The sequence below is a fragment of the Parasteatoda tepidariorum genome, chromosome 6 (genome assembly GCF_043381705.1).
Source record: "Parasteatoda tepidariorum isolate YZ-2023 chromosome 6, CAS_Ptep_4.0, whole genome shotgun sequence".
NCBI lineage: Eukaryota > Metazoa > Arthropoda > Arachnida > Araneae > Theridiidae > Parasteatoda > Parasteatoda tepidariorum.
Genome location: NC_092209.1, coordinates 33,213,510 through 33,233,065, shown reverse-complemented (window position 1 = coordinate 33,233,065; position 19,556 = coordinate 33,213,510). Strand labels below are relative to the sequence as shown.

At 31.0% G+C, this 19,556-nt stretch overlaps 1 protein-coding gene across 1 annotated transcript in view; it reads left to right on the top strand.

The window, feature by feature from the left end:
• LOC107456435 (ovochymase-1) overlaps positions 1-18,918 on the top strand; it is a 35,459-nt gene extending 16,541 nt beyond the window's left edge. Inside the window, exons 9-17 of the mRNA XM_071181760.1 lie at positions 856-1,014; positions 5,490-5,547; positions 7,254-7,483; positions 9,185-9,677; positions 11,595-11,668; positions 12,288-12,415; positions 14,609-14,868; positions 16,519-16,682; positions 18,674-18,918. Coding sequence (XP_071037861.1) covers positions 856-1,014; positions 5,490-5,547; positions 7,254-7,483; positions 9,185-9,677; positions 11,595-11,668; positions 12,288-12,415; positions 14,609-14,868; positions 16,519-16,682; positions 18,674-18,856 — 1,749 coding nt within the window. The 3' untranslated portion in view covers positions 18,857-18,918. The remainder of the gene's footprint in view (positions 1-855; positions 1,015-5,489; positions 5,548-7,253; positions 7,484-9,184; positions 9,678-11,594; positions 11,669-12,287; positions 12,416-14,608; positions 14,869-16,518; positions 16,683-18,673) is intronic.
• The last annotated feature ends 638 nt before the right edge of the window (positions 18,919-19,556 follow it).

Here is a 19,556-nt window from a genome sequence, read left to right as displayed (position 1 = left end):
CACATACTATTAAATCAATACTAAGAATGACAAGAACAAAACTTAAAAAATACTCTTTAAGTAATTAAATGCCACTGTGCTAATTTTTTATTTATTAAAAACATTGTTGAACTTATTTTTTGAATATGTCAAAATGTAAAGTTTTTTTTTAAATTTAAAAAGTGAATTTATTGCCGTTTTTTAATAGTAAACTGAAATAGTCTTTAGAAACTAATAATTGATCCTGATAGATTTCTGAATGCTGATTTCTCGAAAAATATGGAAAAAACTATCATGAAGTCAGTTGTCTTATGATCTAACGGGAATTTCTCTACAAAAGTTGGCTTAATTTAAGGATCGAATTTAACTGGACGACCAGAGATTAGCATACCAACCACGAATGGTTCTTTCAGCTATAACATAACACACAGCGAAAATGTCACGAGAAATGTTTGCTGTCTTAGAACTACGATAAAAAGTAAATCGAAGGAGGTATGGGTCTAAAATACTCATTTTTCTCAACTTTACTTCATTTCAATAATATGAAAATTGACATAAATTAACTCGAGCAAGAAAAATCCTAGATTCGGGTTGGACAAAAAATACCGTTTTCTGAATAATTTAAAATATTTTGCCAAAACCTTTAATATGATATAAAATGCTAAAATTAAAAAAAAAAAAACGTGTTTGCCAGGCTAATAGATAGTCAGAAAACGCCTAGGCACAATCGATTGATATTTTTTTATGTCATTTTAACTAATATGCTTTAAAATTCATTTTAGTGCATTTTCATTCCTTTATCATTGATTGTTGTTTTCCTTGATTGCTCTTTTCCATTGATTGTTTCTTTATCATTGATTGTGATGATGTTTTCAGGGAGATTCAGGCGGTCCTTTAGTAGTGGAGAAAGGAAAAAAATGGATTCAGATAGGCATTGTATCTTTCGGTTATCAATGTGGACTTGTTGAATATCCTGGTGTGTACACTAAAGTTTCATCCTATTTGACATGGATTCAGCGTATTTTACAAGGAAAATGAATCACAGAAAATGAAATGTATATATTGTACTGTAAAAATAAACATTTATTTATTATAATTCTTTATTTCTACTATACATGAACTATATATTTTTTCTATGCATCTGCCACCGAGCACATTGTTGTATGAACTGCTCCTTCCGTATTCTTTCCCCTTTAACTAAATCCATCGCAAGTTCGCCTTCAAATGTGGTGAACCGGGTTCAAATCCCAGCAATAGCTGGTCGACACGAATTCCGCTCCCGGTTCGCATCGACCACAGTGCTGACGTAAAAAATCCTTAGCGGTTGACGGATCCTGTGTTAGAGTACCTTTGCCGTCAAGATAACCAAAAGGAAGTTTTCGAAGTTTTCCCTCCATGTAACGCAAATGCTCCCAATACTTGATTCATTAGTCCCCCGTCTTTTGAATTGGGTTCAAAATTGCAAGGCAGCGGAGTTGAACAGTAGTAGTCGTACAGTCAAAATTGGGTCGATTGTTAAAAGACAGTTATAAAATATAAAATAACTAACCATGAATACCTTTAGAAGTGCTTTTTATTACTAAATAGAAATAGTTATAGGAACAAATGATGGTTCAAGAAAAAGCAATTTTTTTGTCACATCTGTTGTAATTTATTGTGCGTTTTATTGTGCGCAGGAAATTGAAGTTAATGGCTTAAGGAATTATTATTTTAATTGCTTTCAAGAAAACAATTACAATAATGTTTAAAAACACTATTAAATTCAAATGATACAGGTTTCAGTTCTAAGAAACAACGATGCATTTAACCATCCGGCAAATTATCAATACTAACAATGAATGCCTTTAGAATTTTTTTATTACTAACTAGAAATAGTTAGTAAGAAATGATGATACAAGAAAAAGCAATATAATTGTCACATCAGTTGCAACAAAATTATTCTGTCACAGTTGCTCATAAATTTCTGTCACATAAATTGTTAATGAAGCAAAAATTTATTGTGCGCATTAAATTGAAGTTAATGGTTTGAAGAATATGAATTTTCAATAGTTGTATATCGTGCAGGAAAGCACAAGACAGGCAAATTGCATTTTCTTACTTGTTTACTTTCTATGTCCGTGGGCTGACTTTTTCAAGGTCGAGAGGTTATTTTGTATCTCAACACGCAACTATTAGTGTCCCAAAACCAGATAGAAGTGAGGAAAGAAATCAGAAAAACCCTGCACAATAACTTTCTTCCCTAGAATTGTTCAATTCCATGAAGAAATAGATATTGCTTTGGAGTTTTTAACTGATATGGATGATATTTCGGTGAGTAAAATCTGACAATCACTAACTGTCAGTAATACCTGTTTGTTATGTCTTTTGTGAATTATTTATTTGGTCTTTAGAAGTAAAGATATCTTAAAATGCTGATAATAATTGGGGCAATTCAATAGCAGATAAATATATGATTGATACGCAATACCAAATACCTCAACATTTAACTATCGATGTGCTTTACAAATTATTATTTAGTTTTGATAAAAAAAAACTTTTATATTAAATATATTAAAATTCAATAACTGACTAATGTAAGATAAATCCACAGTTATATACATCCATCCAATGTGTTTCCCCCAAAAAATATTGATAATAATTATAAATATTTAATGACAATTATTTGGATAATCAACTGTTATTAAATCATCCATCTATACATGATTATCTATGTACTTTACAAATTATTTGGTTTTTATTAAAAATTTAACGATATCAATTATGGCAATCGAATGATATATAAATAATTGGTATATCCATAGTTATTAAATAATTCATCCACATGCAATTATTCATGACTTATTACGAATCATTATTAGGCCTTAATTAAGAGAAATAGATAGTAATTATGACAATTCAAATAACAGATAAATATTTAGTTAATTATCTCATCATAGCTATAATTAGCACATCCATCCACAAACAATTATCTTCGTGTTTTACGAATTAAATTGTATTACAATTATATACATTCCTTTTTTTTTTCGGTGAATTATTTATTTGGTCCCTATCAGCAAACATTAGTGGAAAATATCAATGTTGTAGCAAGTAAATAATAATAATGTTGAATAAAAAATTCTTTTTTTTTTTCTATTTTTTTCCCGAAAATTAAAATATTTCTCATTTTTCTAAAATGGCCATGTTGATCACAGAAATGATAAATAAAATCTTTCATCAACCTAAGTTTGAAACAATTAAACTCTAACTACTTTGCTTGAAATCCCTACTAATGTTTTGGAAAAACTCATTTTCAGCGAAAATCAAGAGTTTCGTGGTCGTTTTTCCGATCAGTGTGGCAGATTTAATAAAAATAATAAAAAGGGGGGCAATTTTGTGATGGTGCGATTAAGATCATTGTTGTTAAGAATTCATCACGTGTTTTTATCAATAACTTAAATAAAACGTTTTATTTTTACTTATGCTTTTAGCCTTGTATTTATTCTTTTACTTATGCACTTGACCTTGATTTTATTCTATTACTTATGTATCTGTCTTAATTAAAAACTTAAAGTAAATATTGTGTCAATTGTAGGTTGATTTTAATACAAAATGAAACTTTTGGAGATTTTTCTATTTGAATATCAACAGTTGGAGCAAGTATTTAGGAATAAGAGAAATTAATGCTTGCCTTCTACACTCTAAAAAGTACCGACTCTCATAATGCCGGTATTTCTATATATAAAATCCATCTTTATAGGAACAAATTACAGAATAAAGAATCTGTGGTACCGTAATTTTTACAGTAAAATCACTGAATCACTCTAATTAAATAAATATGACTGTAATTTTACAGTAATAGTTACAGTAAAATCACTGAATCACTCTAAATAAATATGACTGTAAAAATTACGGTAAAATGGATTTTACGGATAATACAACCGAAGTGCTGGGAACTTATATCGTAATTTGAACCGTAATTTTTTACAGCGATGATAAAGAAATGGTATGGGGACACAAAATGAAATATCTGAAATTCATTTCAATATTTAAGACCGATAATTAAAAAACATTTTATTTGAAAACTAGAGAACATGAGTCAAAACTTATGAAAAAAAATATTATTTAAAATTTATTTTCTTTAAACAAAAAAGCGCAGTAAAGATTTTTCGCTATTTTAGTTAAACGTTTTCGAATAGAAAAATGTGATTGATAATATAAAAACATTATTCAATAGTAGTAATTCACAAACTTTTATGGGTAACTTCTGTACCTCTTCACATATTTTAAGAATAGTTTTGTTATGAATATTTTTTCAATTATAGTGGAAAAAATAATAAAATACATGCTGGTATAGTTTAAATATGTGACTGGGTGGCGCAGTTGGTTTGTCGCAGCCCAAGTCTGCGGGTTCGATCCCCGGCCCAGACACCGGATTTTCGGGATGCAGAAAATCCTCAGCGGCCATGTCGTACGATTATGCGGCATGTAAAAGATCCCTGGAGTGCCTTATTGGCTCTTGTCATTTCCGGCAAAATTGAATTCCTAGTGCACTTTAGTATCCAAATAGAGTCTCGGTGCTGCCATCTAGTGTGGCAGAAACTAGACGTCCAAATTAACATGACCAACGGTATCTCACCCATTGTGGTGGTCCTGAAAGAGTGGATACCACCTCTGGAGAACGCACTAGGTCTGCTCATCAGCAAGACCGATTGCGCAGCTCATTGGAAATAAAAAAAAAGTTTGAATATTACATTTGAAGGAGGGAAAGTAATTATGTTTTCGGTATATTAAAAAGGAAATTATGTTTTTTTTTTTCTTTTTTGAAATAAATTTATTAAAGAAAAAACTGAGTTTCTGTCATTTGTATGAAGAATATTAAGACTTTTTCAACTCATGAAGGTTTATAATTCTACAAACTAAGTTGAACATATTAAAATACATGGAGAAAAAAATTCTAGTAAAAATACCGTACTTTAATGACATTTCAGGTAATAAAAACTAAAATATACGGTATTTAAACCATTCCTTTGGTAGTTTTTCCTTTCATATAATAACGGTTTATCTAAAATTCTGGTAATTGAAATTAGAGTTCTTATTACCACACATTTAGTAAAAATCACAAAACTGAGAAATAAATTTAACCGAATGTGTGGTTTTTATGCCATGCTCTATGGTATTATAATAAAATTACAAAAATTTATGACATTTACAAAATTTTCTCATATATTATAAAGCAATATTTTAATTTTCCTTTTACCAAAATCATTACCAAAGCGCTTCGGTGAAAATTTCCAAGCCTTTTGGTGTTCCCATAAAGCCAGAAACTCGGTAAATTTTACCATATTCTGGTAAAATATTATCTGAACCATACTTATTTTCGCATTGTAAGATTATAAATATTTTTTTACTTTCCATAAAATGTAAAAATCCAGTTTATAGGTAATTTTTTAATTGTATGTGAATTTCTTTTGAAGAATAGCAATCAGACAACGTGAAGAAAATGACAGAATATTGACACTTTGACATTATGAACCATGCTGATTATTTTGGTTTTTACTACAGTTTTACTGCTGAATATTTTCAAAATAGGTGAGAAAAATATTATAATTCTATTTTTTATTTTGCTACATTGCAGGGCCTGATTATTTCCTAGGCCCCACAGGCATGGGCTTAGGGCCCACAATTTCCCCTTCCTCCCTTTTTGCCTCATCATAGATGGCTGAAAGCTTATTCTTTCAGCATTCCTAATGAGAGATCAATAGATATGCTATTTCTTTACAGTGTTTGGCGACTTATAATATCCTTATAAGTGGACAAATTTGTACCAAAAATCACCTAAGCTTTCATTTTTCTCTCTCTCTGTCTCTCTCTCTTTTTTTCTTCTTCTTCTTTTTTTTTTTTTTTTTTTTTTTTTTTTTTTTTTTTTTNTTTTTTTTTTTTTTTTTTTTTTTTTTTTTTTTTTTTTTTTTTTTGAATTAGAAAATTGAACTAGAGCATTCTTCTTGCCTTATAGCTTTCTGATTTCTTCTTGTTTTCAATAAAAAGCATGCTATTAAAATATACTAGTGGGCTGCGCCCAATGCTCGCAAACGCTCGCCAACCCCCCAAAATTGCTACGCAATCTTATATGGCTTGCTTCGCAAACCAAGCTCGCTTTGCTCGCTACTAACTTAGGTACATTGCAAATGCACAAAATTCTAAGAATTCAAAACAATCATTCAAATCCATATAACAACTTTTTTTTAAAAAAAAATTACATCTTTTTAGTAAATACTAAGGGATTAAAATAAATTTGAATTCAAATAAATGACATGTAATTCGTTAAACCTATTAGAAATGTGCTATAGTATAAAATCTTAAGATAAAATTTCTAAAACTGAAATCTCTATAAAAAGGTTAAAATTTTGGCTATAATTAAGTCTATTAAAAATTGAAATAAGTGAATTGCAATGGAAAAACTTGCATAAACGAATGAATTCTATTAAAACAAATAAATTCGTGATATAAATCACAAATCATCTAATAAATTCGTAATATATAAATTAGTGAAAAAAAACGCTTTCGACAAAATACTAAAATTGAGATCTATCGACAAAGACTACTCACTTCTGCCTAGCTCATGCTCTCTCTTTTTATTTCAGTTTCCGTTTTTAAAAGCGCTATATGTTGAGCCATCTCAACTAGATTTGGCATGTGACATTTTTAGCGGCAATCATTGGTCGATTTTCTAGCGTTGCCATTCGGGGGGTTGTAATGAGGCTTTTTTTTGTCGCCGTGTAAGAGAAATATATATATAGATTTATCGTAAAATAAATATTATGTGTTTAAGTTCATGTTTCAAATATAGATTGCATGTTTTAAATTGTTTTTTCTCGAGTGCTAGTCTATTAACAAATATTATGCGTTTGACATTATCAAGCATGAAAATTTCAGCATGAACAATTGAGAACAATCATGAACAATCTAAATTTTACTGTGGCTTGAAATTCGCTCTCTGTGATGATAAGAAGTTACAAATATTTGTAAAAATTGTTTAACATATGCATTTAAGGAAGCATATGCTCGTGTATTTTTTAAAGAAATCTAAATATAAATAAATCATTGATAATATTATCAAACTACCTTAGAATCAAAAACTTCCTTAGAATTCGTTTTATCAAGCTTCCTTAGAATCAAAATAAAATGTTAAATGTTAATTTAAAACAAATTTAACCGTCATTTGAAAAATAATTAAACATTGAAAGAAATTATTGTGACATATATCTATAAAGATTTTTCTCTCTTCTTGATTTCAGAAGCAAGTAGTTTCAGTCGAATCAGGTGCAAGTCTGAGTCTGGTCATGCCGGTCTCTGTGTTGCAAAACGGTATTGTAGAATCCAAAACGTGAAGTTGTCACCTTGCATGGCGCATGATCCATCTCTTTACTGTTGCCCATTTCCGACAGATGGCGTTAAGGACTGGGATGTTGAAGATTCGTCGGTAATTACTTATCCCAGTGATGAAGTCCTGGGATCAAAAAAAATTGTGAGTCAATCTGTTCATACTAGTGTAAAAATATTTCAAAATACACACAATCAATACGGAGAAAAAAAACCTGGTAAATTCCCATACTTGTAAGGTAAAGACATTTCTTGAAAAAAAAAAACGGGAATTCCGGTAATAAGACTAAAATTTACGGTATTTAAACTGTTCGTTTGGTTATGGTAATTGTTTATCATAACAAAGCTCATACCTAGAAATTGTGGTTATAGAAAAGTAAAAGACTTATTACCAAACATTTAGTTGTTTCTAATTTCACTTGCCAATAGCAAGTGAATTTAATGCAGAGGGTGCGTTTCTTGTTATTCAATGGCGCCATCTACGGCCAAGAATACGTCTTTAGTCACACACACACACACACGTCCCAGACCGTTAAAAAGGGCGGACCGATTCATGCATCCGTTCATTCATCCATAGATCGCAATTTCGACCTGAACCAGTGAACGATCAATCTTCAATTCAGTACCCCCATAGGTCTTTATTTGTTCTGGGAACTTAGAGGACTTCATGACCCAACTGATTTAACGTGCACCACTCACCATTCATTACACGGGGAGTCTTTGGCCGACAGAAATTGAACTCGCTACCTCTAGGGCATGGATCCAACGACCTACCAACCAGGCTATCTCGGCCACTGAGCAAAACACAAAGTTTGAACAAACTCGACGAAATAATTTCTGAGAAATGATATTTTAAATATACGACTTATTTAAAATTTGATTTCTCTATTCAGGAACCATTGATATTTTCCCTCCCCATTTTGCACAAATGTTGTTGAATTTCATTCAGTCGATTTCATCCTTCGCAGCTTTTGTGATAGTGGGCTGCTCTTGTTGTAAATCCGAGATTTTTTCTGAAAGAGCCCATAATAATGCAAATTTTATAGTTACATTTTATGATACAGGTGACAAATTCTGATCCCCACGAAAGAAAATTACTGAGCCCAGAAAAAAGCACAATGATACTCGACGATGAGAGAGCGTTGTTCTTTCGTTCTAGCAATTCCATTCCCAGTAGCCCTGAACTATCAAAAGTCATACTGCCTTCCTCATCTCAATAAAAATAACAGAGCCACGATGGCTCAGGGGATAGAGAGTTCGCCTTCCAATGAGGTGAACCGGCTTCGAATCCCAGCAATGGCTGGTCGATACGAATTCGGTATTCGGCTTGCACCGACCACAGTGCTGACGTGAAATGTCCTTGGTGGCAGACGGATCATGGGTTAGAGTCCCTTTACAGTAAGGTTAACCGTGGGAGGTACTCTTGGTCTTTCTCTCCATGTAACGCAAATGTGGGTTAGTTCCATCAAAAAGTCCTCCACGAAGCCAAATTTCTTCCATTACTTGATCCAGGAGCTCTTCTGGATTGAGTTCAAAATTACAAGGCTACTGAGATGAACATTAGTAGTCATAAGCCCAAAAATTGGGTCGACTGTAGGACGGTGGTTATAAAATAAAATAAAAATAGCAAAGCCCCTTTTTAATAACCCATTGTGCTGCTTTATAGCTTGTACTATACTGAAAACTTTATAAATCAACAACAACAAGAAATAATTAACAAAAAGTTTTAATTAAGAACTTGTGTTTTCCATCAAAATTATTTCCAGTATGAATTTTAGAACACACTGTATTAGACGATTTTCTTTATGACATAGTAATTTTCCGTATTTTAATTTAATCTTTACAGGCATCAAGTGGAGAAATTGAGTTGCATGCCGGAAACGACAAGATAGTATTTCCAAACCCCGATAAGATAATTCCTAATTTTAAGCCTAGAATTCCAACTACGACATCCATAATTCCTCCAAATATTACTCCTGAATCCAATACAGTTCGAAGTATTCTCAATTCTGAAGAACAAAAATCCTTGGAAAGAAACCCACATGAGGTCTACGATAGTTCTGAGATTGAAAACCATGATACTGAAATTCCGTTTATATTGATCACTACATCAAAAACCATCGAAACATCAAAAACTCTTACTCCGATACCAAGAGAAAATACTGATGACATCACTGAACTTTCGCTTGTTTCATCTGAAGTCGCTGGTACACAGAGCTATGGAACAAAAAAGGATGATGGCGTTGAGTCATTTTTTTCAACTGTTTCATCAATCACGTTGAATAAATTGACATTTGGACCTTTTGATAGCCTTGAAACAAATAGAGCTTCCGAACCAGGTATTCAATTCTAAACTTTTCGTCCACTCTTTGTTTTCCAATTTATTCACTGGACTATCATTGTTACCAACTAACCCCATTTTACTATCATTTTTACCAAGTTATCCTTCTGACTACCATATCCAGTTACCCATTTAAATGTCATTGTTACCAAGTTTCCCATTTAATTAACTTATAATCCATTTGACTCCCAACTCCACTATGCAAGATGTTTTTTTATACAGTAATGGTGCCATTTATTTTTGAGTTCAATTATTATTTCCCGATCGGTTAAGGATAGGGAAATAATAATTGATTCATGTAAATTTTCGGCGCAAGAGCCATGGTTTGCCTATGCTGAAACCAAAACTAGGTTAAAATTACTGTAACTTGGTTAAAATCAGAACAACCAGGTTAAAATGAGTAAACTGTCCAAAACTAAAATAATTGGTTTCAAATTTGTCTACTCGCTTACAGATAGAAATGAACCATATTTTAAAACCGGATATTTTTTAAACACTTTCTATTTAGCGGGCGTGCTCTGTCTAAAAATTGACGTTTTTGGATTTCAAACTATTAAAAAAAACTGCTCTGAAAACCTGAAAAAATTCACACTTATTCTTCGTCAGGCACTTACAAGGAAAATATAAAAGAAAAATCCCTTTACATGAGTTGATTTTATGACATACTCTCTTTGTACAAGTCTCCTAGTACCAAAAACAGGCCTCCAGGTACCAAAAACATAACAGTTTTGTCCATCGGAAGTGGAGAATTTTCCTTATATGAGGCCTGTTAAGATCGGAAAGATATTTAGAGTTACGAAGGTTTATTTTTTGTATCATGCTTTAATTTCTTCTAACAGGAGGTTTTTTAAAAATGGTTTTAAGCATAATATGTTTATTGTTAATTGAACGACAGCAAAAAATGTTAAATATTCTAGTTTAGAACTTCCAAAATATAATAATAACACCAGGATTCTCAAAGCCGTTTTTAATCAAAAAGTAGGAATAAAATGAGGGATTAAGTTAAAAGAGAGGATTTTTAACAAGGGTTCACATGCAGACTAAAAAGTCCCCCTTTTTACCGTATTGAAAAATTTCTTTAGCCTGGAAAGTGAAATGATACTTTAAGGCAAACTTTGAAATGATAATTTATGTGTTTAAATATATTTAAAATGTTATTAAAAGTATATATATAGTTTAATTACTACTAATTTAAATGCTGTATTAATTAAATGTAAAATTAAAGTAATAATTGATTATGTCAATTTTATAAATAAATTAAGTAAGTTTAAGAAGAATCTTCGGACAATGACAAACTAGTCCTTTTAAATTTTTTATTGGAAATAGTAAATGACAATTTTTTGTGTGACTCTTTAGGTTTCTGAATAGCCCAGTGGAGTTCATAAGTCAATTTTTCTGTTGGAGAAACTTGAACAGCTAATATCAAAATTAAATAACGCAAGTTATAGATTAATTTTTAGCTACTATTGAACCTAATATAATTTTGTTTACCAATGGCAACTCATAATTTTGATTCAGCTTGATTAAAGGGATTTTTTTTATCCTACAGGAAATTGAAAGTTACAAGTGTTTCTAACTTTGTAATGCAATAACTGATTGTACAAATAATAATTATTTAACAAAGGTTTTATTTATTTTATTATTTTTATTATTTATTTATTTTTTATGCATTTTTTATATAAGTAACAATTATACTCAAAACTGCGTAAAACATCATAAGGATAAACATTATAAGAAAAACATTATGCGTAAAACTTTATAAGAAATATTTATTCTTTATTGCGTCTTCAACGTTGTGTTTTTCTTACGTTTACTCATATATATATAGTTCAATTTATTACTTTTAATTATTTATTAGAAATTTATGTGCTTTAGAAACTGACATTTCTTTAATTTTTTATCTATATTTTTATAGCTTGTGGTCGTGCTCCTTACTCGCCAAATATTTCTGGAGGTACTGAATCAAGAGCGAATCAATGGCCGTGGATGGTGAATATTCTTTTTGAGCATATTTAACTGAATATTCAATAACTATTTTGAACATTAAACAATCGTTATTATAGTAAAAGAATGGATATTCACATTTTATATTTTGCGTGAACTACTTCTGAAATATTTAGAAATGAAAAGATTTAATGAACCATATGATTTGTTATGAATACTTTTTTTAACTAAAATAATTGCATTAATGCAAGTTCGAAATTTTTTTCAATCAAACCTTTATTGGAATTTGCCTTTATTGAAATATATTGGCCTAATTGGTGCTTCAAGTGCTGTAAAGGTACTACACTCGGATAGATAAAGCAAAGGTGTCTAGTATATGCACACAAAAGTCGTATACGATTTTTGTTTAATTAATAATCATTGCAACTATGAATTCCTGATTTAGCAAAAGAATAAAGAAAGGATGAAGAGCAAAAATAAGCTGATTCATAAATTAGTGAATCATTACTACGACAAATCAGTTCGTAAAACAATTACGGAAAGTTTAAATTTTAAAAATTTATAGTATTCCATTTGATAATCGCACCTTTTATTCAAACATTACTTTCATTTTTACTATTAATTTAAAATCATATAGGTGACCTAAAATATTTTTTATTTTTAGGCTGCTATATTCCAAAGATTTACTACAGCTAGACCAAATAAGTTCTTGTGTGGAGGCTCACTTATAAATAGTCGCTATATTTTAACTGCTGCTCATTGCTGTGTCAGTGGTACTACTGCCTCTCCATTGTTAGTAATTTTTTAATCTCATTTTAATAACAATTTTCCTTTCCAGTAGTTACATTAAAAGTTTGACTGTGATTTATGTACTAATGCACTTTATGTTTTTATTTTTATTACAAATCAAAGTGTTATAGTTTAAGTTTATTATAGTTAAGTTTTCTGAATAACATTTTCATTTTAAAAAATAATATTTTCTGATAAAATACAAAAATCTGTATCTCAGTTTGCAAAAATTTTACGTTTTGAAAATTTTGTTGAAATAAAATAATTTTGAGTTTAATTATTTCGACCTAAACTTTAGCTAAATATTTTTAAACTTAATTTTTTTCCGTAAAAAAATGAAGAAAAAAAAAGTTTTCAAGTCATTAAGGATATAGTCATATCGCATCTTTACGGGCGATGCTTTTTTAGAGATTTCCAAATAATAAACAATCAGTAAGCAATTATTTACCTTCACACTCCTCTTGTATTGTAAAATAAAATGCTATACTTTAAAATATAAAGTAAAAAATGCAGCTGTTCTTTTCATTATAATGATATAAATAAATTAAATTAATTTTTGTATTGTCGCACATTGCAATTTAATTTACTGTCACAGAAATACTCACTTAAAAACAATAAAAGACAGTTAAAAAAATGATCTCGTAATAAATTGTATTAAATTAAATTTTTATAATGTTGCTATATTTTAAAATATAAAGTAAGAAATGCAGCTGTTCTTTTCATTATAATGATGTAAATAAATTATATTAAATTTTTGCATTGTCGCACATTACAATCCAATTTATTGTCCCATAAATACACCTTAAAGGCAATAAAAGGCAATTTGAAGAAAAATTATCTAGTAATAAATAGTATAAAATTAAATTTTTCCATTGTCGCTCATTACAATCTAATTTATTGTCACATAAATACACCTTAGAAACAATAAAAGACAATTTGAAGAAAAATGATCTAGTAATAGTATTGCGATTCGTTAAAATGAATCAAAATCTTCACTTCAAATATTTCACTTATTTCTATATCACCATAGTAAAGCTTGTATTAAATAAGCTTTAATTCCTAATTGAAAAGAGAAAAAGGAAAAACTTAGTAAAAAGTTCTCTTTTAAAACTATACTATTTATATTAATATCATTTTTTTTATTGGTACTCAACATTAACCATCATCATTAGGCTTGTCTTAAAAGAAATTCTATCATGATAGTGAAACTTATATCGAATAAACTTTTTAAAAAAGAGAAAAATCAAAGTAAAAAATTCTTTGGAAAAACTGACATCATATTGTTACGATATTTTCAATAAAAACCGTAACTTTTACCACCATTGCTTGAAATATACTTGAAAGTGAATAACAAAAAATAAAACCCAAGTCGAAACCTGTTCTAAATGTTTACCATGCATAAAATATTTTGAACTTCACTTCAAATATCACTTGCCACCGACAGATGCTCTAGATAACTGGCAAAGGGAGTACTTTCTTTGGACAGACTAAAACTAAGCGAAATTGAATACCTAAAATGTTTACCCTCTCCTGATAGGCAGACTAAAACCAAAACTGCTTATGAAATGTAACCTATTGTACTGAAACTGTCTCCCCTGGTCAGTTATTTTGGTACTGATAGGTAATCTGAAACCAAAACTGCTTATGAAATGTAACCTATTGTACCGGAACTGCCTCCCCTGGACAGTTATTTTGGTACTAAAAGGTAGTCCGAAACCAAAACTGCTTATGAAATGTAACCTATTGTACTGGAACTGCCTTTTCCTGGACAGTTATTTTGGTACTGATAGGTAGTCCGAAACCAAAACTGCTTATGAAATGTAACCTATTGTACTGGAACTGTCTCCCCTGGTCAGTTATTTTGGTACTGATAGGTAGTCCGAAACCAAAACTGCTTATAAAATGTAACCTATTGTTCTGAAACTGTCTCCCCTGGTCAGTAATTTTGGTACTGATAGGTAGTCCGAAACCAAAACTGCTTATGAAATGTAACCTATTATTGTACTGAAACTGTCTCCCCTGGTCAGTTATTTTGAATTCGTAAGCAAGAAAAGAAACTGATTCTTTATAATTACTTTAATTAATTATTGTAAAACTGCATTTCATTAGTAACATTTTGCATTTACGTTAGATTAGTAACATTTTTGCACTTAAAATATAGTTGATGAATATTTAAAATTGTTTTATTTCAAACAGACCTGCATCTTCTTTTCTTGTACAATTGGGTTCAAGTGCAATGCACAGAGGAGACAGTTTTTCCATAGAGAAAGTTAAAGTGCATAGCAACTTCTCATTTACTGGTCAGTACAATGACATAGCACTCTTGAGCCTAGCGACTGGTCTATCCTCATACACTGACCGCATTGCCCCCGTGTGTCTTCCTTACCCGACCCTTCAAGACGCTGATTTGGTTGACCATTTGGCTACAGTAGTAGGATGGGGTGCTACTTTTTTAGGTTTGTTTATATTTATTGTTAAACTCATTAAACATAGAACTAGTTTTGAAAAAATAATTCAAAATGGCATAAAATTATGAGCTGATCTAAGAATCATTTGGTTTTAAAGAGAAATAATTACTCAAAGCATTTTGCGATTGATATGTTTCTTGCAAATTGCTTTGTTTCGCAATTTCTCGATTCGATTCCTCAAAGCATTTTGCGATTTACTCAGTGTTTTCTCATTAATTGAAATTGTTGTTAGTTAATGTTAATATTTAAAAAGCTAGCATTCATTTTTTTCTGTAAAAGGTAGTTTAAAAATTTGATTTTCAAATTTAACACAACGTACAAAGCATCCCTGTTAAGTAATACAAAGTATATCTAAATATTGCATATTTTGTTACAAAAAAATACATTGCCTAATGAGATAGTGACTACGAAGTTTAGACAAACGATATTATTACTATTACGCCTTTCCTTTATTTTCATATTAAAGTTATTGCTTTTGAATTAAATAAAATATGTGAACGTAACTTTAACATTATAAAATAGGCTACAGCGTAGCTTTCTTCCATTTGTACAAATTAAATCTTTAATCCTTCGACGCAAATGGGTCATTGGTGTAAATTTTATATTTTTTTCTGACCCTTTAATTGCAAGTAGAGATATGTTTTGGTATTTAGTTTCCTTTTAAAAACTATTTAATGCTTACTAAAAAATCTGATAGAATTTGTTCTGAAATTTAAAATCTAAAAGAGTATTGTGAAAAAAAAATTTTTATTCATATTCAAATGTGTATCAATAATTGATTGAACAAATTAAAGAAATTTCTATCATGAATAACTCTAAGTAACTGCAAATAAGGCCACGTTCGAAAAAGTATTGTTTGGAAGTGAGCCAAATTTTTACAATTAGCGCAGAAAAACACACGGGAGTTTCATGCTGAACTTCATAACTAACTAACTAACTAACTCCCTGGCATTACAGTTCATGTTGGGCCATGACCTCACTAACAATTTTTCTCCAAAGTCGCCTATCTCTAGCTCTTTGTTTCCAGTTTCGGACCTTTAGAATCTTAAGGTCTTTCTCCACCTCGTCTAACCATCGCTTGGCAGGCCTTCCTCTTTTCCTTTGGCCCTGGCACTGCCCCTAAATATCTTCTTAGTGCCTCTGTCTTCCTCCATTCTCTCAAGATGTCCTAGCCATTGAATTCTCTTTGCTTTTACATAATTGATTATATCTTTTTCTTTAAATAGTCTTGCAATTTCAAAATTGTATCGCCTTCTCCAAACTGTATCGAATTTCATAACCAAATATTATTGCAATGCTAAATATTTAATATTTTGCTTATTTCAACTTAAAATAAAACAAATATTTAAAAAAAAATATTTGAAAAACATGTTTAATATAATTCTGCGTCAAAGTATTAAGCTTGAGTCCTGATAAGGAAAACTCCGATCATTTAGATCAAAAAGTTATTAAGGTATTCGCTTTTTTTATTTTGCACACTGTCCCTTCTAGGCTACGATTAAAGTAATTTTTAAAGTAAAAAATCCTTATTATATGCATTAATATTTTTAAGTAATTTTTAAAATAAAAAATCCTTATTATATGCATTAATATTTTTCATGAATAAGAAAAATAAAATTAATATTGTATCTCTTATAGGCGGAGAACATCAAGAGAATCTACTCGAAGTTACCGTGCCTATAGTGTCGACAGACGACTGCGCCCTAGCCTATTCCCGAATAAAGAGCGCAGCTTTTTTGGCCAGAGGTTCAACTCATGTGTTATGTGCTGGCCTCAAAGAGGGTGGAAAAGACTCGTGCAAGGTAATAGAAACCTAATATCTAAATCTTCTGGCAAGAACAAAAGTTAATTTATGTTTATGAAAATGTATTGCAATAAGTATTTTTGTGTTCTTAAGAGTAGTTGTGTGTTGTAAAAATTGAAATCCAATCACAACATTTTTAGCGAAAGATTGATATTACACTGTTTGTCATATATTAAGTTACCAAATAGCAATAACTCACCCAAAAGTATGCCAAATAAAATGAAATTACGAGTATATGTCGTCAAATAAGAGTTTCTAGTTAAAACTACAATACGTAAATTAGTGACATTGCAATGAAATGATGTCATTTGTAATGAGCATATATTTGTAAGTTTGATCGGAAGCCTGCAAATTTCGATGTGTTTCTGATCATTCCCTCCCCCCTTTACGAAACTGCGATCGAGATTCATAGGGAGACTAAAGGCAGGACAAAATCAGCTCAGATAAAAACTGACCAGACGGCTAAATTTGAGTCCTTCTGTGGTTCATAGACTTTGACAACAATTTCAACAATAGGTTTGGCACGCAGAGGGTTCAGCCAAGTACGTTCAAATGCTACGACGAGCACCGATGGCAGATTTTTATTGTTACGTGCACGAAGGAATAAAACCAAATCAGCTCAAATCCTTTCTTAGTACAGCCACCGGAAAATTGGTATCAACGTCTACTGTGTGTAAGAGGCTTCACGAACGTGGCTTGTTCTCCAAGCGATCAGCCATTTGCATTCCATTCTCGTCACACCATAGAAGGGAACGTTTGAGGTTGGCGCAGCAACATGTCTACTGGACGGCTGTTCCCTTCATAGATGAATCCAGGGTTAGTCTCCAAAGGGTAGTAGGTACTGTTTGATTTGGAGAGAGTTTGGAACTCTGTAATATCCATCAAACATCTGTGAAAGAGAAGCATACTAAGAAGGCATTGTCTGTGTGTAAGATGATACCTCTTTGGGTGGACGCATTGACCTGCATGCCTTTCCACATGGAACCGTGAATGCTCAAGTGTATAGAGATGAAATCATTGATATTTATGTGCACTTTTACGCTGGTGTAATACCTAATGATTTCGTGCTATAGGGCTATAACGGACTTGAATCCAATCGAGCACGTAAGATGCTTTGAAAAGACGTGTAGCTGCTCGCAATCCTCCTCCTCAGACTTCTGCCCTGTTTGCAACTGCTTCGTAAAAACAATAGTTAGCACTTTCAACTTAACTGGGAGACCGCTTAATTAATTGAAAGCATCACGCATCGCTGTATTACAGCAAGAGGTGATTACACTCCATACTGAAGGTACTTTATCTATTCCAAAACTGACGCATCTGATTTGTTCATTTTATACCTATACTAGTTTCTGTAACGCCATAATTGCCTGGTTAATACTAAATACGTTATTTTATACATTATTCTGTGCACTATATTGTGTGCAAGTTTCATTATAAATCTCTGCGTTACTTTTGACTTAATGTCATTTTTGTGATTTTTCCTTAATTTATGATGTTCTTGTATTAAACTACAAATATATTTCAATTAATATGCATAAATATTAGTTTTTCTTTTAGATTATATAGCTCTGTCTGCTTACTTTCATTTATGAGTATTAGAGTACGCTATTATTTGAGGAATTTTTAATGTAACAAGTATAATGCCTTTTGGGTAAATATAGTTCTTATTGCTCTTCTCAAAAAAATTGATGGTGCACACAAATAGACGAATACTTTAAAATATGACTCATATTTTAAAAAATGGTGATATTTGCATGCTTTTTATGGACAGTATTGAACTTTAAAGGTAAAGAAAGACCTGTTAGAAAAAACATATAAAAATAATGATGACACAAAACCCGAATGTGATATTTTTGAATTAAAAGTAACACATTTTTAGCTGCTCGGAACTAAACATTTGTGCAATATCGAAATTAAATTTATTTTATAAATGAATAATTTTTAAAAGTTCTAAAAAGTTATTTATTTATTACTTTTTGTTTAATTTAGAGTGATTCTGGGGGTCCACTAATGATTCCATTGAGTAATGATCGTTGGACTGTGATTGGTATCGTTTCATTCGGTTACAGATGTGCAGAGCCTGGGTTTCCTGGAGTCTACACAAGAGTCACCCACTATTTAGAATGGATATATACCAATACACATGATTTTGATAATACCAAACCAAATTAAAATCAAAAATTTGTCATAATATATTTGATTTCTTTTAAAGAAAATAAAGAACTTTAGTTTCAGTCTTTTTTTAATATTTTTTACTTTTATTAGTATGCTTACTTTATAGAGAACTTACTTTCAACATTTATTTCAGATCAATATTTTCGCACTTTTAGCTTTTATTAAGAAAGAACCACACGCTGTAAAAGCTACACCTTAATGAGTAACTTCACTTAATGAATAAGCACAAGAGACTGAAGTGAAAAAATACATAATTGCCTTCTCGGCTATTACGTTTTTTCCTGCTCTGTTTTTAACTTTTATTTTTTTCTGCTTCACTCTCGGCTATCGCCGTTTTTCCAAGTTTTGCTTTTCACCTTTATTTTAATAATATTTTGTCAACTTTACGTTTTCTGTTTCAAATCGCTTTCTTTTTACCTCATTGACGTCTGACAAGTCTTAAAAATGAGCGCCTGTATTTGAGTGCTCGAAACATGTCGACTTTTATTACTATCTTCATACTCAACGGAAGCTCTTTTTTAAGCGCATACAATTACTGAGTTTCACGCTAAGAAACAACAATTCATGGATGGGGTAAGGGGCAGCTTCCATGATCAAAGACCTGGAGCACCAGCGGTAGAAGACTGACTTAGCTCCGGTGCCTACAGACTTTAGCCCACCGGTACATTCATGGTAGGTGCCCAGGGGGCTCCTTGGC